We start from the raw sequence: 25067 nt of genomic DNA on the forward strand, positions 1-25067 counted from the left end.
GCAGGTTCAACTAGCAATTTGTCTTAATACACCGAAACGAACGCGGTAACTTACTTGCGGAACAGTTCTTCACACCATTCAAACACTAAATATACTTAAGAGATAACTAATACAATACGACAATGTCGCAACATTTCAAAGTGCAATAGCCGAAAGCGATAACTATCTTAAAAAAAATATGAGAATAAAATTATGAATAAATTCTATAGATAAAATAACCGACAACCAAGACGACAGGAAGTATACAAGGAATAATAAATAATAATGCTAATTAAAATCTTAATTCAATGTTAATTTTAACATTGAATATATCATGTTTAATTTAGTGTCAACATGAGATTAAAAATAATTATTTCTTTGAAAGTACATGGTTAATTTAATTTCAACATTTTTTCAGTATAGTTTTAATTAGTTTTTATAATCGAAATTAGTCATTAATGTTACTTAAAATTATATATTTTATATGATAAATTTGTAGGAAAATTAATACGCGCATATATTAAATATTTATTTATATTTATCATAAAAATGCAGAGATTCAAAGCTGGTATTTAAAATTAAAAAACGTCAAAAACAGATTTTTAGTTTGGAATGTAGGGATAAGAAAATTTTAAGTACACTGTTTGCATTGATATTTTCGCTGCAAAAACACCGGTTGTTTCGTCATAAGTACTATTGCATCACATGAGTATCGCGTTTCTGGTACCTAGTTTCGAGTTCGATGGTAATAATTAGTAAGACTATCCGTTTGCTGTTTTATTGGTTTGTAGTTTATGCAATCTTGCTTATCTGGCTGCATATAAGTAATACATTTCCTTTTTTCACTTGTGATTGATCGATAGACACCGTATAAAGCTATTATATGCAAATTATCACTTTAATAAGGCACTTTATTTAATTTAAAATATGGACTCGAGTTACTTAAAAGAAAAAGATTAATGCGAGAAGTACCCAAGTGGAACAAAAATCATGATAACGTTAAAATTATGTTAAAATAAAACTTACTTTTCAATCTCGTAACCACTTTTAATAATCATTTTGACGTCAGTTCGATGTCTTGATAATTTGTGTTCTGCTTAAATATGTTTTCTTTTTTTATCTTCATCTTTTTATCGCATGAATAACAATCGCTATTAGAACGATTACACTTATAACTAGTATAATATTTTACATGATGAGACTCAATCTACAATTGTAGTGTATTATTATATGTTTAGCCACAACGTTTATTTCTGACGCGTTGCTTTTAATATAATAACAATTTCTTGAAATATTAATTCTTTTAACAAAATTATTTAGGAATAATTAATATAATTTTATTTTTTAATTGATTTTTTTTGTTAAATTGGTGATAGAGTATTTAGAGATATCTGTTAATTATTACAAATTTTTTGGCCTATTGTTTGTTTAAATTAAATTCTGAGAAAATTGTAATTCAATTATAGATGCACAAATATACAAATAATACAATGCAATACAATAAATCATTAAAGCCTTGTGTTTGCCAATGATAAACACGCAGTTGAAATGATCACTGTGTTACATCGTGTCTCCTGCTGAACAACAACATATCTGAAGAATGTATTGGAATGTAATGAATGTATCTTAATACACAAAAACAGTCTTTATTTTTACAGCAGATTTTTTAGCATTCGATGGGATAAAAAAATATATATCTCTGTTGTTACTGATTTGTTAATCGTATGTGATACAATGTTAGAAAGTATTAATTATTGAAATCATGAAATTGTAATAATGCCAGTAGAAGCCGATATCAGTAGATGAATACGTGCATGAGTGCATTTATTATATAAGTAACATAAAAGTAAATGGTTTTACCATTTACCATTTGCTTATGTAATAAACGGACTCATACACATATTCATTTAGTATCGACTCCTTATTGGAATTACTACAATTTCATTGATTCACAAAACTTAAATCTATTCATATTGTGTTAACTTTTAATTAATTATTTATTACATGTGTTTAGTGGTTATATTTCTTACAATGTAACTGGACATTCATATTATACATATTTGAATGTTTTCTGATTTACTATCAGGTGTTAAACTTAATTCCTGCCGTTTTTCGTCTCCAAAATTGATTTGTTTCGAAGGGAGATAACCTTAATCAAAGTATTATTAATTAGTAATAAAGTAGAAAATGGAGGAAATTACTTTGATTAAGGTATTCATTCATCTTCCCTTCGAAATAAATCAATTTTGGAAACGACAAACGGCAGGAATTAAGTTTAACACCTAATAATAGTAAATTAAAACTTATTTGTTTGTATTTGCGCTATCTTTCGATTATTCAGTCTAATTTACGATGTTTTTGTTTTCTGTTTCTTATTTTTTATCTTCTCGCTGTATTCATTTTTACAATCGTTTTCTCATTAAGTATGTTTTTGCCTCTTTCGAAATTTTAACTTTTTATCTCAGAAAATGGGAAATGAAGATATAAAATACCTTTATTTCCCAAAAAACAAAAAAACAAGATAAACGGCAAGAAAAGAAGCAAAGAAGCACATTGCATAAATACTATAAACTATAACCTTTTTTTATTAATATCATTTTAAGTTTATCTAGGCAGTTACAATTTTCTCCTTTTTTATTTATTATTTTATTATGTAAAAAATCATTAAAAATAAGAGATATTTAATAGTAAAGCCGGCGACAAACGATGCTTTTTTCCTGCTGAATTGCTAGCTGGATTAGATTCTTGCTATTGTATTGGCTGTGATGATGGCACTGTCAGCCCCGCAGCCAATACGGTGGTAAAATTCTAATCCAGCTAGCAATCCAGGAGGAAAAAATCATGTGCCGTCGGCATAAGAATACGAAGAACGGTATTACTGTAAATTATAGTTTTTTATTATAACTTGAATAAATAAACCCAGTAAACATTTCATTAAAAATCTCTTAGAAATGATATAAAAAAGTCATCGTTCTATAAGATGTCTTCTAAAAGAACTCTTTATGACATCAACTTATAAATACAATTAATAAATAACTACGTAGCACCGCCACTAAATGGAAATGGCAGATTTCAATTCCTCATAAGTAAGAACCATACAGAATAGAATAAAAGGGACAATATAATGATGTCTTTCCGTGTTTTAATACAGAACTATTTTTTAATTGAATGCTTAAAATAAGACTCACTAGATCTGTTTTTTTATTCTTGCACTCTCTGAATTGTGGTGCATACAGTGCAATAAGTTAATGTGAAATAAACATATATTTATTACACACTTTAACATGTTGTACATGTGTGTGTTACCAGTTCAGGGAGTGTAGAAACAGAAAATCTTGAAAACAAATCAAATGTTTCGACAGCATAATTTCGATTTTGTCCAAAAATTAATTCATGAATTTAAATTTATATATTTATATATTTAAATCTGTGCTTTAAATATGTCATTTTTTAAGGTAAGTTTCTTTAATATAGCTATCTCTATCTTTTTAATATCTTTATATATTTCTCAGATTTAGGAATTCTTTTAGATGTTATTTAAATGACATCTTTTTTTCATATAAAATCGATGCGTTAGAAAACTTATTGATATCACTATGTTATCTTCAAAACAGTATTGTCGGACATCTTATTTTCAAATATGAGCTCTTGAAGAATTCCTTTTGATAACATAATGTTCATTGAGAATAGACAATATATGTATTCAAAACCTTTAATCTAATTTTTTAAATTTCTAAAAAAGAAGAAAAGATCTAGTGTTATAATCTGTATTTTTTTTGATAGAGAAATATTTTTATATGAAACTTAATTTATATTAATTATTTATTACATGTTTAAGGCTTTGATTTCTATAGTTTATGTTATCATATATACGGTCCTATAATATATAATATTGTTTATATTAATTACTACTCTGGCTTCAGTTTAGGATTGTGTTTCAAGATCGACAAATAATTAGCGTACAGTTTGCTTCAACTGGAAATTGTATAAATTCACAAAAATTATCATTAGGCATGAAGATTCGCCTTGACCGGATATGATGTTTTCTATTTATTTGTATTTAATTTATATTATTCAATAAAGATTAGGTATCAATATATCGCAAATATTGCTATACAGGCGACTTCTCAAGGCTGCACTGGACTGAAGAGGAGGGTCATCTGGGTTACTCCCAAGTGAACGACGGTATAAAGGGGACCGCAAGTAAGTCTCATACTCACTAAACATACGATTGAGAAAGAGGGAGACTGTGACTCGCCGAGGGAGTGTAGAATTGGCGAGTGCCTCACGTTCTCCATTTTTCATTCGAGTCTCAAAGTGATCGGCATCTCGAAGGGTGCTATTTTTCTCATTTGATCTTTGTGGCATTTATTCTTCAAGTTTTTCTTCGCAGATATACTGGAATAATTGTGAAAAGTGATCTTCGATTTCGGCGAGCGCAAAGGCGTCGTCTCGTCGTTGTGCAGATGTTCACCGAAGTCTCGCTCAGCTTCTTAGCTTTGTAGAGGACAACGGGTGCATTTCTTGTAGCAGATAACAGGTGCCTAACTTTACTATTATATAGAAATATTAAATAAAATAGAATAAGAACTGAATTAACTAGAAATTGACGATAATGTATAATATATATGACAATATCTCTTCCTTTTTTATTTTTCATTTAATTTATTTTATTTTAAACCTCTATTGGCATAAACACATACACATGAATTTTAACTCTTTCGTCAGTAATAGAGATCTTTAAAAAACAAAACAATTTTTATCATTCCGGATTATATAAAAATCTGAAAACATTCTGGCATACGTGTCAAAGTTTTAATGAATTTTTGTTATTATGAAAGTTGAATTGTATTTTACTTATTTTTTTTTACAGATTTAAATTTATCAATATTCACAATTAAAATATTGATGCCTTTAAAGATTTAAGAGTTGCCGAATAATTAAAATAAAACTAACTAAACTTATAGATTGTTTCATGATCGTAATAATCTGAATATATTATATTGATTATACACTTTTAAGAAACACGCTTATTTCCTCTGTGAAATAAATAATTAGTTTATAAAAATAAACAATCCATACAAGGCCAATATGAGTCACAGGCTGATAAAAGTGCCAATGATTAAAATCTGTATTATTAATCTATCTGTACTAATATCTGTACTATTAATCTGTATTATTATTAGATTATGTGGAATCTTATTTATTTCGAACGTTTCGACTCTTTTTGGAGTCCTCAGCAATACATATCTCAAATCATTTTATTGAGTCTTCCGTCAAACGTGAGTTACAAACCGGTTCCCAACTGAAGTGGATCCTCAAACGGAAAGTTCAACATGTTTCTAAAGTTTTGGAAGTTTATATTAAGTAACAATTATCTCGATTTATAAATAATTATCTGTTTTGTACATATTAATGATTTATAAACCTTTCTCTCTGATCAGTCAAAAGCGTTTTATATACGTTATTAGTTTATCATAATTTCTTCCCGTAATCCTGATTGCTGTCATTGCTAAAATATGTTTAATATTTGATATATGTGGTAATGTTTTACTTGTTTTGATATTAGTAATTACTAATAACCAATTAATTTTTTTTCTTATCAACTTCATTAAACAGTAGAGCCGAATGTTATGTCTCCGTGTAAGATAACCACGATTTGTAACCGATTCGTAATCGACAGGTCACGAGATTAAATATTTCACATATACAGAAAATTTCACAATTTGTTTTCAATCTGCTTTCATAGAGATGGAAATAAAATGGATGAAGACGTTTTATTCACAGTAATCGTATAATCTTGTTTCACCTTCATTTATGCTTCATACGTTTATGCGTATATCACATATATGTATACGTGTGTGCATGTTCGTCTAATAATTACGCGTACATAACAATAAAATTATTCTCGTCGCAGCGTTGTCTTTAAATATAAATTGTACGTAGGATAAAATTATTAATTTTAGGATGTCAATCAACAATCAGTAATTCAATACAAAAATAAACTGTAGTAGCGGAAAATAAGAAATTGTATACACGTTAGATAAGACTCTGATCAGAAATCGTATATATAAGACTCTCATCGTTCACATAAATGATAAAATCGATAATTCTTTAATAATAAAATATAAAGAATAGAAAAAAAATCACAGACTGTACGTAAAATGTAAATTTTATAATGACAGCCGTGCATGAAACGATGCATTACTTCCGTTATAAAAGATTCTTTTACTATAAAAGAAATTATATTTATTAAGTGTCTATTATGCATTAAAATATTACAGAACTAATTTGTAAATTATTATTTCGATCAGATTTATTTTCAAAAATAAATCGTATAAATTTGACATATTTAAATGTTCTATTTTAATATTTCATTTAGTATATTCTATTTTTTTTATATTATTGAATATTTTATCATTGTCATAACAGCGTACATGATAAATTCTATTAATTATGATTTTAAATAATTTCTAGTGTATATTTTCTATTTTTGTATATCTATAAATATAATTGAGTAGTTATTTCACAAGTTTTACATTATGTAAGCTTTGCTTGATTTTTTATTTATATTCTTATTGATTCATGTTGCTAAATTTGTTATATATAATGTTCTCATAAGAGAATATATAAGACTTTCTCTCTCTCTCTCTCTCTCTCTCTCTCTCTCTCTCTCTTTCTGTCTCTTTTCGTATTATTATATAAAGAAGAAATACTAGCAAAAGTAAATTGTGTTGGAAAATTAGAAATCTAACTTAATCATTAAAAAAGGCTGTCACTAATCTGTAGATTGTAGAGAAATTGTGATACGTTAATTGCGATTATTTTCTGATTATTTTATAATAAAATAATTTTACGTTTTTATTTAAAGTAAGAATATTAATTGATCTCAATAAAAAATTAATTGTCGATTGCCGTTGGATCATGCTGTTTTAATATGTAAAACCACACCAATCATAATTTTCAACTTATATCACATAACTTCATATTTGTGTTTTAGTATTGAGGTTATCATAAAAAATACAATTATTTACATGATCATTTATTTTTAAAGTTTAAAATTTTTCAAATTCTGGATTTTTTAAAAAATATCTGCTCATTCATATAATTTAATATATTCGATCAAGATAAAACAGTAATAAAATAAGAAATAATATGTTCTTCTCAATTCTACGAAGAATATTGATTTTATATGTCATACATATTATTTGTTGCATTTAATAATTTTGAACTATCCGTTCAAAATAAATTAAAATAAATTATTCACTTATGTGGTTTATTGATTAAAAGTATTGATATTGCTTATAAAAATTTACATACAGCTATAATACTACAATTTGTGAAAATGCACTTAAACAGTTAGACGTGATTAAATAATCGATATGAAACAACTACGTTAGAGAGAAGCTAGAATTTGCGTGATAACAAGCTGTTAATTTAAAGTTAATGCGATCAAGATAGTACAGAATGATCTGGAACGTTTAACTTTTTATGTATACGCGTGCTTAAAAATCTGCCATTTATGTTCTGTTCATCTACTTAAAAATATAAAATTGCATTGAAATATAAGATCACATAAAAAATCGCATGACTGAATGATTGGATTATCACCATTCGACTTATAATCTTTGCTCTTGACAATCAGTCATGCGCAATTAGTAATTGAAATTGTATAGTTAATAATTAGTATTGATAATTATACTCGTGTAATCAATTATAGAAAGAAAATAAAAAAAACAACACATCAAGCATTGAAAATTATATAGATTTAAGCTAAAAATAAATTTTTATTTATTATAAAAGAAGATACGGAAAATTCCATTTTACTATTCAGGGTGTAATATATTGATTGAGAAAAGAGTTTATTGACAAGATTATTGATACATAACAACGTAGCCTTCAATTGATGAAATACATGGGAGTATAAGACATTCAATTGTTAATCGCGAACTTCAGCATGAACTAAAATATGTTATCTGAAAATAATTATGAATTAATGAACGTTAATGAATGATATCGTGTACGTTGTTTTCGAACTACCAAGTATACGTATGCGATAAATTTTATAATATAATAATGAATAGCTATTTAAAGAAGAAAAATAATGCATACTTTGTAATAGCAATCCGATTGAGTAAATTGCATTGTATCTTTGTGTTTTATTGTTTTACAGCTATAATTAGTTTTCAAAAATTTATTATAGAGAGATATATGATTTGTTTTGAAAATTTATTATTGTCAATTCTTATTTTAAGATATTATATTAATTTGCCATTATATTTTGGTTTTATTTTAAGTTAGGAATGAACTGCAATATATCTCCCATTTTTATGAGCGGATATAAAATTATTTCTAAAATTATATTTATTATTGTAAAATAATTTATTTCTAAAATTTTAAACATTGGACATTGCTATTAAATTATATAATTTTCAAGATAAATTAGATAATATTAAATATAGATAATTTAAGTGATCATTGAGATGACGTTAAGTAATATTATTTTTATATCTTTGTGATTCCTTCTGTAATATGCGGTAATCTAACATTTTTGTCTCGTGAGTCAATACGACAGACAGAGAGAATAGCGGAGGAAAGTGTCCGTGGACTTTACTGAGAAGGAAATAACTGTGGTCGTCATGCAAATATAAGTAAGGTGTTAATGGCATCGGTAAACTTGTAGTGAATAGCATTAAATTTACTTACACCGCAAACAAACGGTACTACACGGTTATACATCTATGCGATTGGGATAAAGAATGATCAAATCGGATCATTCAAAACTTGATTAAGAACTATTTATAAAATCAATTTAGTATAATCAGTTTAGTTTTATAACAAAAACGAATCATTGTTAAATGATAAAAGAACTCCATATTATAATATTATGTTCTGATACTGTAATTTTTATACTTACTGGTAAAGACACGGTGATAACCCGCAAACTTTCTGGTATCTTTAATAATATTATTTATAGTCATTAATTGCAAATGTCAACATTGTGAACCTTGCTGTTCACTTCATCAGAATGAAAAATACACTGATACTCAATAGGGAGTTTATCCAGATATGATGAACGCTAAGGTTATCTTCTTCTTAACAATTTCTTAACAATCTTCTTCTTAACAACTAATTAAGAAAAAGATAACGTAACTTTAGCGTTTACCGTATCTGGATCCACATTATTGCAAAAACTCTCTATTATCTGACAGAAGTGAACAGCAAAGTTTATAAACCGTTGGTATTTATAGCAATAAATGGATAAAAACACGGTGATAATCCGCAAATCTTCTGGTATTTTTGAAGAAAGTACTTGTGAAAACCTTAAAAGCCTTATCAAGAAATAATACTATTATTTAATAAATATTATAATTAAACGCAATAAAATGTCAAACCACAGATTTAGTATGCGAAAGAGCACCTTGTAAATAATTATTACCTCTCAGTTCTTCCTCAAGATTACTTTTTAAAGTATTGACCTTAAGGAAGCAAAGGATATAGATAGATTTGACAATATATAGTAAATGAATATATTCAATCAGTCTGACAGCTACCTTGTACATAATTGATATCGTTAACCTTGGTACATTACTCATAATTATACTCTCGATTTACTTAATAATTGGATGGTTCTGTATTCCTTTCAGGATTCTACAGTCAAGGTGACGAAGAGAAATACTTATAACGAAAAGAATCGGGTCACAGCCATGAAATCCACGATTGCATTACAACAATTTAAAAGTGAGTAATTCTTTAATTTGCAACTTGTAGACGAATCCCAGTCGTTTAATGGTGATAATTAGACATCGAAATTTTATGCAGAAATTTTATTTTTTGCAAACATGCACAAAATATGCAAATTTGCACAAATAAATATGCATTTTTAGAATGCTTTTTTAATGAGACAAATATATATTTTTATGTTACTTTCCAATCTGTTTTCTAAAAAAGTATGAAATTGCATAAGAATCCCTTGTCTAGTGATAACTATTGTTATTTGATTATATAGAAATTTAGAATATTTAATATATATAAGTATATTTAATATACTGTACAATTTGTATAGATTTATACCCTTAGTACACACAATTGGGTTATTCGTATCCCATACATTTTTTTCTTCGAAAAACTAAGAGCATCAAATAATTAGCTATAACATTTATATACAACTTTATAAATAATGGAAATAATAATAATAAAAAAATTAATTTTACATCTTTATAAATATTATTCATATCATATTGTTTGCATAAATGTCGTATTTGTTCTTCTGCATCGATCTATAAAATAGACTTTAGTATGTCATTTGAATCTCATCATTGCTTGGTGAAATTGAAAATTTCGAATGAAAACTTGATGAATGATTGACCTCGATTAATCTTTCTTTTTACTTTACTATAGATAACGTATGATGTAAGTCAAGGTAAGTTATGATCTTTCGAGACATTTGTTTAGAAGAAAAATTTGTTCAGTGCAGATTAAATGCATTACATATTCATGTTTTATTAAATGCAGCTGTCATTCTTATTGCTATGATTTCCAAGAAAATCGAGTTTATAATTATGTGTGTAAAAAATTTTATCAGATCAGCAACAAATGTGTATCCAAGAATATGACAAGTAATTTTTTTTTCAGTAAAGCTTCAAGATTTATTCCAAGAATGGCTTTCAATATGTTTTATGTGATCCAATTTATTTCTCCCGCTCAGTTGAATAAATTATCTTATGTTAGCTACTTGAAGTAGCATTATTATAAATAATTGGCATTTCCTTTATGACATATGCGTAAAACATAATTAAGATCTTTTAACAAAATGTCTTTTTATATAGTAGCTTATCGATTTGAAAGTTCGTTGTTGAAACATTATTCTAAAAATTTAGGAAGTACAAATTCTTTTTCCTGAATTTATACTTCACTTTTTCTTGAAAGTTTTAAATTTTTATTTAAAGTTTTAAGAATTCCCACAATTTGTCTGCTTTAGTTGTCGAAGCAATGATTAATGACGAAAATATGTAGATTGCTGAAAACCACAATTTGCCATTAAGCATTTCAATATTTAAGAGATATATTTTGTTGATTTGGTAAATTAAATATATACTTTCATACATAATTCTCGGAAAGATAAAAGTAAGAGGATATTTGCGATACGCCATACTTGTATACGTTTCACCAATTCCATTACAATCCCAAAGTATCCTTTATAGTATATTTTTCATACTATGGTATATTCTATATGTATATATTAGAATTAGAGTATTTTTGAGAATTTTTTAAAAGAGGAGAGGTTTTTAAAAGAGGATACAATTTCTTATTTACTTATTTAAAGCTAAGAAATTAAGTTTTTCATAACTTTAAATTTTTGTTATTAAAATTAACGATTTTATCTAAAAGTTTTTATCTAAACGAGAAAAATCCTAAAATTTTATATCTATAAAAATTTTGTATATTTTGTAATTTTAGTTACAAATGATAAAAAGAGAAAAACTTCTTTAAACGATTTTTTCCAATAGCTTGGATGCAATCTAAGGCATACAATAGAGGAAAGTTGCCGATACTGACATAGATCTCCTAAAGTGACACCCCCTTATTTCTCAGAAATTAACTATTGCACTTTATTAATACTAATAAAATCATGATCTGTTTAGCTAATTAAAGAAGTACAAACTCATAATTTATATATTTGTGGCTTATTTCTATACCAAATTAGCTAAAAATCAATTCTATGAATCCAAGAAGAAAATTCTTACGGTGTTCTTTTGCAAATTGCGTAATTAAAATAATGGTAACTGTATTATTGATAATATTATGTCATTTTAAATGTTTATAGTTTAATATAAATTAGTTTTCTTTACAGAATAGGATGTATCTTTATTTATAAAATAGGAATGTTGGTATTATTGTCTACTATGTCAGTTTTGGAGCCCATTTTGTCAGACGCTAATTTTTGCATAATTTACGAAAAACTTAATTATTGCAAAATTACAAACAGTATTATAAAAATTGCTTATACTATCTGATAGAACTTTTTACTTTGTATTTATGTTTTTGAAGTTGTATTTTTACCTTTTGTTTAAGAAATATTATCTAAAAACAAAGTGGTATGTCAATATCGGTGACCTTCCTCTACTTATTTTTTTATTTTCAATATTATACAGTACGTTTACTAATATATATGTTTTCATGATCATTTAAAAAATTCCAAATAGTTTACTTTCCCATACAGCACCGAAAAATTTTCAGAAATGTCTCAGAAATGTTTCAACTGAAAAGTAAAACATTTCGTAAAAATTATGAAATATGTCTGCAACATTTCTGAGACAGCTCTGGAATAGCAAAATGTCCGCGATTCTTGCACATAAAATTTTGTTGGAAGCTTGAAGAAATATTATAGAAAGAATCTGTAATCTTTTTGAAATATCGCCAAAAAGGTTGGATTTCTATAAACTTAATGAATTAAATCAATTAAGAATAAAATGTCTTTGAGAGCCAATGCAAGATGTTATTGCAATTAAGTTTTATTGTATATAATAATTGAATAAATGTTTCGATCCATCGTCATTTATATACAAAAGTTTTTGCATTAAAGTAGAACAATTCACATGACAAAATGACGTTGAACTGATTCGTGATTGATAAAAGAAATGACTTTTACATTTTGGAGCCATTTTAACATCATGATTCTATGTTCTGTTTAAATATGTTTTTTAATTTATTGTCTATGATAGATTTTAGAATCATTTCTGTTAAAACATTTCATATGACATATTGCAGAATTCTTTCAGAATTGTTGCACATGAAATGTGAAAGGGGTTGAAATATTTTTGAAAATTGTCCGCAATAATCGGTGCTGTATGGGTTTAGATAAACCCTGACACGTAATTAACTATTAAAACATATATAACAAATTTAATTGAACTCGTAATGCTAATTATTTACCATTCACTTTCGATTTTGCTTAATCTCGTGTGAAAGAAAATGGATCATTCGAGCGGAATTCGGTTCGATACGGTATTGAACATATTTCATTCATAAGTATAGTAATAAATCCAAATTATTTCAATTAGTTTATCTAAATAACAATAATACGATGGAACATATGTTGCAATTAGTAATTACATACAATAAATTATAATAATATTTATAGCAATAACTAGAATAATTAGTCACATAACTAAATCATTTCAAAATTTATAAAAGTATTAAAAAATTGTACACACTTCTGAATTTATCAATATTTCCTAACAATAAGACTATAAAAATTTAAAATAATATACAAAAATAAAAATAAATAAATAATAAGTACATTAATACGAGAGAGAAAAGCATAATTTTAATAATTCGTATAAATAATGAGCAAATAAGAGCACTAAAAAACCGCAGTTCTCGTTGCGAAATGAAAAAATCTTGTATTCAGAAATCTTACATTTATGTCTCGTGTATAACTTTCGGACGTTTCGGCTAAATTCTAGCCATCTTCAACAATGTATAATAAGATTCACATAGTGTTTAAGGCATAAATTGTAATCAACCGAACAATCTTGAAGCGCAGCAAGAAAAACATCCAAATTCACAAGTTTAGAAAACACGTGTAATCATCGATCATGCAGCTGTTAAGCTAAATGAAAGCTAAAAAATGAACCTTATAAGTAAAGGGCTTGTACACTATAAAACAATTGAAATGAAAGTCTGTCTAACTCACCCGCTGCATTAAAAGATCGCTATTGAGTTAAAACGCACATCTTAGCAATGAAAGTAAAGATTAGAAAATTTGTCTGTATCGTGTGAAGTTCAATGTTACAATAATATTAATAAATAGATTTGAAAATAAGTCGCACAAGTACAGTAAACGCGTAAGTAGGCACGATTAGTCATAAACATAAATCATATATAGAAAGTCAGTCATAAATAGGCGTTATCAAACTATCAAAACTTGTCAAGAATGTTCGTGTAAGCATGATATAGAAATTCCGTGCCAGATTTTGCATTCAATCCGTTTTCCTGAATCTTTATGTACAGCATTTTTTAAATTAATTTCCGTCCTATATATCTTTTATTAGTATTGTTCGTTTTGTCTCTCGGGAGCTGCTCGGGATCGTTCCGAACGAATCCAGCGTACTTGAAATGTAGGATTCACACTACGTACGACATCCGTCATACGACGTCCGACATTCATCATTATGACTTCGAAGGAGATTTCTTAAATGGTCTAAGAACATTGAACTCTTATTGACACAAATCATTATCCTTAAAAATAAAAATCTTGACAGAATCGTTATGTGTGGTCAATGAGTCGCACACAAATAAGAGAGACCGGGGTTACAAAAGTAACATTTTGACTTTGAAGTGTTATAACAGTTAAAATATAATATTTACATTAAAAAAAGTATATACCTTTAGATATAGAATTTATCTAGCTACAAAATGTTCTTTGATTCAATTTTTCAATGTAACTAGAAAAAAAGTTATGTTTAAAGACTATGAGGAATTTTGTTACAACCGTCCCAAACCCTGGGACGATTGTAACAATAGAGAGGGACAATTGTACCATACTATTTATAAATAAAATAATGATTATCTTATTGGTTTTATTAATAAAAATACATAATAATTAAGAAAGGCTCAAATAATTCAAATAAAACAAAATAAATCAGAAGAGCTACGAGCCAAAACAAAACAAATTTTAATGTACATATGATACAGTTGACATATTTAAGTAAAATAAAAGTAAAAACAAGATAAAAATATGTCTACATCAACTAACGTTTCGGCCACCTTCATTTTCAAAGTTATAAACGAGTATGTATATGAAAGCGGTTGACTACAATAGATTAACATAAATCACTAATTATAGAAGTACAATGAAAATTATTAAAAATAGACCTTCGTTGTTCAGGTCTGATTTCAGTTATATGTAGTCGACGGAAGATCCTATAGATTTACGCCAAACATTCAACTGAGTATTCAACAATGAATAGATATAGTTGTCAAAAAATAAATTCTGGATATACGCCATGGTCCAATTACAAAAAGTATTCGCCAAATATAAAAAACTGATAATGCTATTAAGTAAGCCGAAGTAACAGTCCTTCTTACAAAATTCCGATTCTACAGTATAAAATTGAATAACTGACCCCAGGCATCGATGTTACTGTTGTCTCCTAATGGTATTTTATGATTTATAGTAAATTTTTGAAATAAAAACCTAGATAAAAATCAACTCAAATGTGAAAAACATTAACATAGATAATCATTAAAATATATTAAAATAATTATACCTTTGTTATAAAAAAAAAATATTTTGAATTTTGTGCACGCAATAAAAGTTACTTGAAGCATGAAAAAAGTAATTTCTGCCTCTGCACTCGTGCACGTTCCGCGAAAATCAGCATGTAACGAACGATTCAATGCCTATCTGTTTATAGAATTTTACCACGCAGCCACATACATATATCTATTATAGTTTAAGAAATATTGATGTTGTTATTATTGTCCCGTGTTACTTTTGTCCCCGGTCTCCCTTACGCACATAACGACACGAAGAATGACGGTATCTAGAGTTCACTAACGATATCGAGCCGAATTTCACTCAAATAATCTGTATTTCTGAATCCGTCTTCTGTTATACAAGATAGGGTGAAGTTGAAGGTAAATGGTAAATCAATATGTACTGAAAGACACATTGCTTTTTGATGGATATTGGAAGCGTGAAGTATTAAGTAAATAAAGATTTATTAGAGATGTCAAAAACCTTTTAACAACTCCCACATTTATCGGTTTGTGTACCGAGAATATATTGTGCACGCCCAGTAAACAAGAATGGATTGAAATAGATTCAGATTTTCAGAAATACGGATTCATGAATATTAAAATAAATTCTTTTGAATCCTGAATGGATTTTTATTTATTTATAGGAATGACATGGAGTATATTTCTATGCTTTTCAACCTAAAAATAATATTATAATATTTTATGTGCATCGTGAATATTGCTCAATTCAAAATTATGAATAGAACATTTTTTAATTGAAAGGTAGTGTTTTAATCTAATTGAATAAAAAAAAGTTTTTCTTTTAAAATGAGTCATGAATGCTATTCAGTTCAAAATTGTAAGTAAAAAATCCATTGTTTCATTTAAAAACGCATCATGAATGTCACTTTATTCAGAATTATAAATAAGAAATTTTTTGTTTTTTAATTCAACTTACAAGGAGAACACCAGGTGATGGTATCGGTGATTTTAATGCGCTTTTTATAAGCTATACTTAGGCGAAAAAAAAAACAATACATCCGGACGTTTCAGCTATTGGCCCATTTTTTTAAATAATTAAAGGGATGGGCATAATAAAGGTCTAATTATAAAATCTTGATATTAATACAAATTAAAATAACTTGCTACTTTTTTATTATACACCAATGGATACAATATTAAATGAATTTATGTAATGTCTTTAAGAAGTTACATGTTACAATATTTCTATATTACGATCAATATTACATGAAAAAGCTAATTGCCGGAAAAAGGGCCTAAGTAGAATTGTGTCATTATTCCGCCCATCCCCTCAATTACTGTAATAATTTGAAAAACGTACTGTATAGGAAAAAAAAATCAATATCTTTATAAATTTCATTTTATTTCATCGAATGTTAAGGATAAAATTACACCTGGGTGGATGATTCTGAATCTCGGATGATGATTTTGAACGCAGCAAGTAGATCACACGTCAGTCGAAATGTTGCTCACTTCAGGAAGCATTCGACTCACTCGCGCGCGCAGCGATTCTCCGATATGAAGAAGTATTTCAATAAAATTTACCAACATGGAAAACGATAGAATTGTTCATAATGAAATTGTATATGCTAATATAATGGATTATTGATGCTGGGCAAGACAAAACAACATCTTTGTCGCTCTCAAAACAAAATATAATGATTGGCTGAAAATTTGTGGTCATAATAATACAACCTTTTCTTGTTTAAAATATTTTTCACACCCTGTATATTAATACACACACATGTAAAATCAACAATAAAAATTACATATAAAAAGTAAAGAAATATACAAAATTTATAGATTCCTTAAATTAATACAATGAAAAAATAACTATTAATGTCACAAATTCAATTATATAAAAAAATATATATAAATTTTAAATAAAATAACATGATAAAATAGATTTCAATTTATGCTTCCGAAAAGACGAGTTAATAAACAATATACATAAAAACTAACTAAAATAGTTTTTTCATTAATTATATTAAATATGTTATCGTATTTTATTATACATTCGAGCACATAAAAAAGGCGCTATGATATTAACTTTCAGAAATTGATATTCGAAATTATAGTTGAGTATTCTTTATATTATATATAAGATTCTTTATTTGCGGTATCATAGAACTGTAGTAAGTTATGATAAATTATTCAAGAAGGTTTTTTTTTGTAGAATGCATCATCTTGTTCATGATAGGCATTGGATGTAGCTCCTTGACGTATATGATTTACATCATCGATCCTATAACCATGATATTGGAATATGTAAGTATCAATAAAAGACAAAAATACAGAAACATATGTAGAAGAAACAAATAAAGCAATCTATGCAACAAACGGAAAAGAATTTTAACTGGGAAAATATATGTAAATGTTCGATTTTGTTAGAGATTAAATAAAATAATTCTTCCTTTAGATTAAAATGCTGCATCAATTAGGTATATTACAATTAGAACATAAAAGCAGTTCTTACGGTACTAAGTTATTATACAGGAGTTTTCAAGACCGAAAAATCATTTAGGCGCGTTTCTAGGGACTACATACGTAGTATATAAATTCACACAAGAATCATACAAGCATTTAAGATCAAGTTAGATCGTTTAAGGCTTTAATTTCTATAATTTGCATTATACAAGATGTTTAGCATAATGGTCCGCACGATTTTTTAGACACTTCTAACAGTTAAAGAAAGAGTTAAAAGGTGAATATTTATCTGTTTTATACAAGCTGCAACATGCGATAAAAAAATTAAAACAAAATTTTTATAAGAAATCAAAATCATCTTAAATTTTTTAAATAGTACCATACAATTTTTTTCCATAACATTGTAGAGGTCTTCAAGACGAATTCAAATCACTACCGAAATGTCATTTTTGTATATCGATGTTTTATTAATTTTGTTGATATTTAATATCAAACTTGCAGCATTATTTGTAACATCAGTACTTACAACTTCTGACTAGAACATAGAACATAAACAAATACGTACATAATTCGTCTTGAAGATCCCTACAATATTATAGAAAAAAATTGTATGATACTATTTAAAAAATTTAAGGTGATTTAGATTTTGAAAAAGAATTCTTTTTACATTTTTTTATGAACATTCATCTTTCAACTTTTATTTTAACTGTCGAAAAAATCGGACCGTTACGCTAAACATCCTGTATATATTAATTTCTAATAATATATCATTGTCTCTAATTCAAATTTAAACTTTTTTTCTAGACCATAAACGGGACAAAGTTATTCTTACAGATTTTTTGTCGCTGAAAATGAATCAGTATATAAAATTTCTATCATGTTTTTAAAAAAATTGGTCCTAAAGATATCCATAACTGCCTTAAAAACAACAGTATACTATTTTAAACATACAAATTCTTTGCAGTAAATTTGTATTTTTAAAGCAGTGAATTATTGTTTTTAAAGCAGTGAATTGTTTTTAAAGCAGTGAATTGTTTTTAAAGCAGTGAATTGTTTTCAAAGTAGTGAATTGTTTTTAAAGTAGTAAATTGTTTTTAAAGCAGTGAATTAATTTATTGATTTTTGAGGTGCGGTAGCTAAACTGAATAATTACTGGAATTTGTTTTCAGCGACAAAAATCTATAAAAATCACCTGTTGGTATTGGCTACTTTATGCAAGAATAATAGTTGAACTGAAAAAAGAGGAACTTAAAAACTAATTCTGTTGTTTTGTATTTTTTCACAACAAATGGGATAGCGGGAGAATACAATGCACTACTTATATGCATTTTTTTTCTATAGAATCTAATGGCATTATTGTTTAATTAAATTTTTTTAAAATATTTAAACAATAATTGTTTAAACAGTTAACTAATTATATGTGATCATTTTGTTGTGTTTTGATTTTAAATTCATAATTAGCAACTTTATGACCATTACGTGCAGATGATTATTCAATTTGCATAAACATTTTCAAAGAGAATTATATTTATCTACTTATTTAAGTTCTCTTTTTTTCATTATAACTGTTACTTCTTGCATAAAACAGCCAACACAATAGACGATTTTTAGTCGTCTATAGGTTCAACTTTCTCGAAAACGTGATGTGATAAAGCAATTTTATTTACGGATTTATTTTCAGCGACAAAAAATCTGTAAGAATTACCTTGTTCAATTCGTTGTTTAAAATCCGTGTCGGACAGTGTAATCAATTTAATAATTATATATTTTTACTAGGGATGCACCGGATCGTAAAATTACCGGATACCGGATATCGGACAGAATGTAACATCGGATATCCGATATACGATCGGATATCCGAGAAGGCAATTTCTTTGAGTCGGATATCCGACATTTTCCGGATATTCGACTGGATTCCAAGTGTCTTCTAAAAAAAAACCTCTAGGGAAAAAGATTATAATTTTGCAATGTATAAGATAATAGCATCATGAATATGCATACTTATTTCTAGAACATTTGTATAAGAAAAATCAACAATTTAATGATATCACATTTCAACCGGATATATTACCGGATGCTAATAATATTCGGCTATCCGGTCGGATAGTAAAAAGTGCCGGATAATACCGGATACCGGATACTTTCCGGATATCTGGTGCATTCCTAATTTTTATTAATTTCTATTCCTTTTTATAATAAAGTACTGCAAGTAAAAGTGTCTTTATTAACAAGTTCTTTAGTTATTTTTAAAAATTCTTTAGTTTTCTAAAACTTTATTCAAGGAACTTGTAAATATATATACATTGAAGATTTCAATATTACATTTATTGCATCAGAAAAAACTTTAATAATAAAGACTTTAATCTTTAGAAGCAGTATTGATTAAAATTATTTATCTTTAATTTATATGACTTACATAAATTAAAGATATACATATAATATTATATAACATTATATGTATTATATGTATAGTAAATCATTATATAAGTTTTTCAGCGAAATAATTATTAATAATTTAAATATTTTCTTTCATTTCACAAATTACATATGCAAATTAAGTAATACATATATTTTGTCTAATAAAATATACTGAAGTGGAAATTGTTTTTACAGAATTTACAAATGAGGCCTCATTCATTTCTCTTCAAAATATGGAAGGAACCAAATCTTGATATTTATTTAAAAATATATATATTTAATATTACCAATCCGATAGAATTTCTAAGTGGCAAAGAGAAGCTTAAACTTCAAGAACTCGGGCCATATGTATATCAGTAAATATGTTTTATATTATTTTTTTTATTATTATAAGATATTACTTATGTAAACATATATTGTGAATAAAATATTTTACATCTAACATAATCTAAGTACTTTACAAAAATAATAATTCTTTTAGCACAATAAACATGTATTTAAAATACTCTATACATTTTCAGAGAATATCTTGTAAACGACAACATTACATTTAATGATAATGAAGACACTATAAGTTATGTCCCCAGAAGAACGGTAGTTTATGTTCCCGAAATGTCAGTCGGTGATCCTATGGAAGACATAGTCAACGTCCCGAATATACCTTACTTAGTAAGCATAATAAATTATATTAATTATCAACTAATTTAATAAATTATTATTATATATTACATTGAATTAATTTAAGATTTATATAAGAGATTAATTTTCAATTATAAGAATCTGATAAAATTGCAATAGCAAAATATGTTTGTGAACATTCTTTGATCTAACACTTATTTAATATATATAATAATATAAAAAGGAAAACATAAAAACTCGCGAAAAAACTTATTTTTCTTTTTTTTAGTATTAAGAAAAGTAAAAAATAGTAGAAAACATTAATTATTGTTTCAATTATTATTATATTACTTGAAATATTAGTTTTCAACATAATTATTTTGATAAACTCAAGCTCGAATTTAACGTTGTAATATACCTTAAATTATTTGGAAAATTAAATTTTTATATTAAGATATATTTGGTAAAAGAAAAGAAAAAAGAAATTTTTAAAATTTTCGTTTAAAAAAAGAATAAAACGATATTTTATATTATAAAGTTTTTATTTACACTATAACTAATAAGTATTGTATAACACATAAAACAAATGAAAATTTAATTTGCAAAATAGTTTAGATCACAACACTTTTAATTTGATAATCAAAATGTCTTTGATTTTTATAATAATCTAAATTTAATTTAAATTAAAATATTATAATATAATATATTTTAAAATACTATATCTCCAATTTAATTACGGTTGCACAATTCTTCTTTCTAGAGTCTGCAAAATAAGAAGTATTTAAGTAATTAGTATTGTCAGCGTTTTTTACTGATAAATTTTATGCTTCTTACATTAACTCATTTGCACAGTAATAAATATATTTAGCATTAATATTCTTAGAGTTTTATTTACTATTCCAAGATCGATATCGTCTTTTATAATAATTCAATACTATATACAGTATTAATTTCTGTAAGGGATGCCCAGGACAACTAAAATTACAATTCTTATATGTATTTAAAGTTATATATGTATGTGTTTATACTATTTTTTTCATGCATTAAATATTTCTTATTTAAAAAAAATCTTTAAGATCCTCTTTTTAAGATTTTGTTTTCGATGAACGTTATTTATATAAATAAATGTAAACTACGTATTTGCGTAAAAAAGTCGAAATGAAAGCGATATTATCTATTTTAAAGCAAAGTATAAAGAAAAAGTCTGTTCTTTCGTTAAATTTTGCTCCTGTTAAAAAATCCAATCTATATAATTCAAATATTATTAATGTATAATTATTATTAATTATTATTATTAATGTATAATTTCTATTTTTGACCATTTTAGAATATTTAAGGTTTTATGCAATATTTTGAGCAACTTATCGTTTTTTTATGGTTAGATTGATGATGCGTAAATATTTTCATCAATAATAATAAAAATTAAATTTGATTATAACGTTTTCCTAACTTAAAAGTAACTAAAAAATAAATAAAAAGGGCTCGAGGGAATAGGCGCTGTTCAGAGTGCGCAAATTGTTCAAAGAAATCTCTCAATATAAAAGTTAAATTTATTGAAGAGACGACAGAACAAAGAAAAAATCGTTAAACGATAATAAATTTCGTACGTTTCGGTTAGTCTTCTAACTTCTTCAGCGATAATAACGCAATGTTACATACTTAAACTGTCTAACGTATACAAAAAAAGATCGGAAGATGTAAAATTCATTTATTGCAGTCTCCAGGGAAGCCAAATTAAGTTCTCTGTCGATAATACATTTTTCCTTGCCAGTTACAAGGCTGGATGGAACTCACAATTTTTGGTGTCCGTCAACGAAAACTGCAAGCACATAAAATAAACTGCTAATCCAAAGTCTTGATAGCAAGGAACATCCACAATTAAAACATTTTTTTTAGTCAAATTATTAAATAATAAATAGATGATAAATAAAATGTACAGTACATTTTATTTATCATCTATTTATTATTTTATAATTTGACTTAAAAAAACTTTTTTCTTTGTTCTGTCGTCTCTTCAGTAAATTTAACTTTTATATTGAGAGATTTTTTGAACAATTTGAGCACTCTGAACAGCGCCTATTCCCTCGAGCTTTTTATTTATTTTTATTTATTTTTTAGTTAATAAAAATTAAGCTCTTTTTATTTATTTTTTAGTTAATCAAAATTAAGCTTTATTAATCTTTGTGATCAAAATTAAAATAATATTTTCCATTTTAGATGCGACTATTAGTTTTTATTTTTATCTAGATATGACTTCCGCATTATTTTATGTTAGTAGATTATCCATTAAGTCTATGAAGTAATCTTTATCGAAAAACAACTTATGTATAATTTTTTTCATTAATTATACTTTATAATACGATATTATTCTTAGATACGTATTTATCTACACTATTAAATGATCTTTGTTCGATATAAAAAAAAACGACAAAAAAATCGTGATCTTGAGACATATAAAAAGTTGTGTCTTTTTTAGCACAGAAATCTTGAAGATAAAATACAATATTTAAGAGCTTCGGATATTATTTTTATTGTAGAAAATACAATCTTACATTTAGTCGTACATTTAATCTTAATTTTGAGATTAATTCAATTTAATATTTATAATTATTTAGAATAATTTTATAAGATAAATTTTACCCAAAAATATTTTGACGCAGGGTGTTTCATCTGCTTTGAGTGATGCCGGATTTATGGTGAACTATCCTATAGTACAATTAGCTAATTTAATGAATACCAAACCAATTCTCAATATCTCGGTATACGATTATCTGTGGGGCTACGAGGATTCGTTAGTAAAATTGGCCAGTAGAATCGTGCCAAATTTTATCAACTTCCTAAAATTCGGTCTCTTGGACAGGGTGAGTAAAATCAATTTTTTATACAAAGCACTAAAATAAATAATATTATGAAAAATTACTTTATAATCATTAAAGACGCATGCAAACGTATATTTAAATATTTATTAACTAATTACTTTATGTCCCAGCTTGGTCTTGAACTTATAATACTGGACAGTTTATAAATATTTATACCTATTTCTTTAACATATTGTAAGTTGTAATGAAAGAAAAAAATACATATGTCTGATGAAATGTCCATTCCTAAGGCCAAAATAGATAAATCCACAAACAAAAAACGTTATTTCAATTTTTCCTTTATTACCTTATCTATATATACATATATGCATGAGATATGAGATAATATTTGTACATTACGAAAAACGTTTTATACCAACAGTAAGACCCAACCAGAATGGAATTTTGGTGAAGTCAAGCAGAATTTCTGATTATTATAACCATTTTCTGGTTATGAGCAAAAATTCTATTTGACTTTATTAAAATATCATTTTGGGTGGACCTTTTTGTTTGTTTAACAAAAACATTTTTCTCTGTATAGATATATTTATATATTTATATTATAGAGGAAAGGCCTCTATTAAGAGGTATCGAATTCATTTTGAGTAAATGCTAAAAGTTTATAGGCAGAATTAAAAAAATAATAGATCATTTTGAAGGGAATTTAATAAACTTTAAATTTAACGTTATATATATATAAAATTTAATTCAAATTCCATTTGTTTTTTAAATTAAAGAAATGTAAAAAATGAGCAAATCGCAAAATCAAAAAATTGTGCTCCTAATATGAGATGCCCCGAGAAATTGATAGTAAAACACAAAGTATATCAGTATTGCAACTAAAAAACTTTATTTAATGTGTTTCTTAAATACAAATAAACACAGCCAGAGCGTACGCGAAAAATGAGCATGCCAATAGATTATACCCAGAACTCGTCTTCAGGTATTTGGAATCAAGCATTACATAAATAGGCACTCGACATTCATTCCGGTTGTCTTTTTTATTGTTGTATAATAACATTTATACTTTAGCAACGATTTTTACTATAACATAGGAGCATGGGTTATTTCATATTAAAAATACTCTGGGTATCTCTCTTTCTCTCTCTCTCTCTCTCTCTCTCTCTCTCTCTCATATTACGATTTCCATACCTTAGGATTTTATGATCATCAAATCTAACTTCTGTAATTAAGCAATTCAACATATCCTGTATTTTTCTATTAGTACGACCTTGCTCTATCACTACATGAAAAATGTATTGCCAAATATTTATTTATTAAATAATAAGCAAGATTTAAAGGCTTATCTCAATGAAACTTGAAGACATCCAAATTCTAAAATCTTGTTTACAATAACTACAAGCATGATCTAATAATGAATTTTCTACTAAATCGTTTTCAATCCAAGAGCAATAAATTCATGGTGGAACCAATAGATAGGGTTTATTAGTTTAGCAGAAATGCCGCTATCTCAAATTAAGCGCCTATCTCATAATAGGG

General features: G+C 26.5%; 1 protein-coding gene across 2 annotated transcripts in view; it reads left to right on the forward strand.

Annotated features, from left to right (window-relative positions):
• The first annotated feature begins 4213 nt into the window (after positions 1–4213).
• The window catches only part of LOC108761217 (scavenger receptor class B member 1), a 32582-nt gene continuing 11728 nt past the window's right edge, over positions 4214–25067 (forward strand). Inside the window, exons 1-7 of one of the 2 annotated variants that reach the window (XM_018507632.1) lie at positions 4214–4315; positions 4397–4519; positions 9627–9720; positions 17423–17514; positions 20287–20447; positions 20613–20760; positions 23370–23570. In XM_018507632.1, the coding sequence (XP_018363134.1) occupies positions 9687–9720; positions 17423–17514; positions 20287–20447; positions 20613–20760; positions 23370–23570 (636 nt within the window). In that variant the 5' untranslated portion in view covers positions 4214–4315; positions 4397–4519; positions 9627–9686. The other variant, XM_018507631.1, reaches the window with a different exon arrangement.

The sequence above is a fragment of the Trachymyrmex cornetzi genome, unplaced genomic scaffold (genome assembly GCF_001594075.2).
Source record: "Trachymyrmex cornetzi isolate Tcor2-1 unplaced genomic scaffold, Tcor1.1 scaffold245, whole genome shotgun sequence".
NCBI classification, from domain to species: domain Eukaryota; kingdom Metazoa; phylum Arthropoda; class Insecta; order Hymenoptera; family Formicidae; genus Trachymyrmex; species Trachymyrmex cornetzi.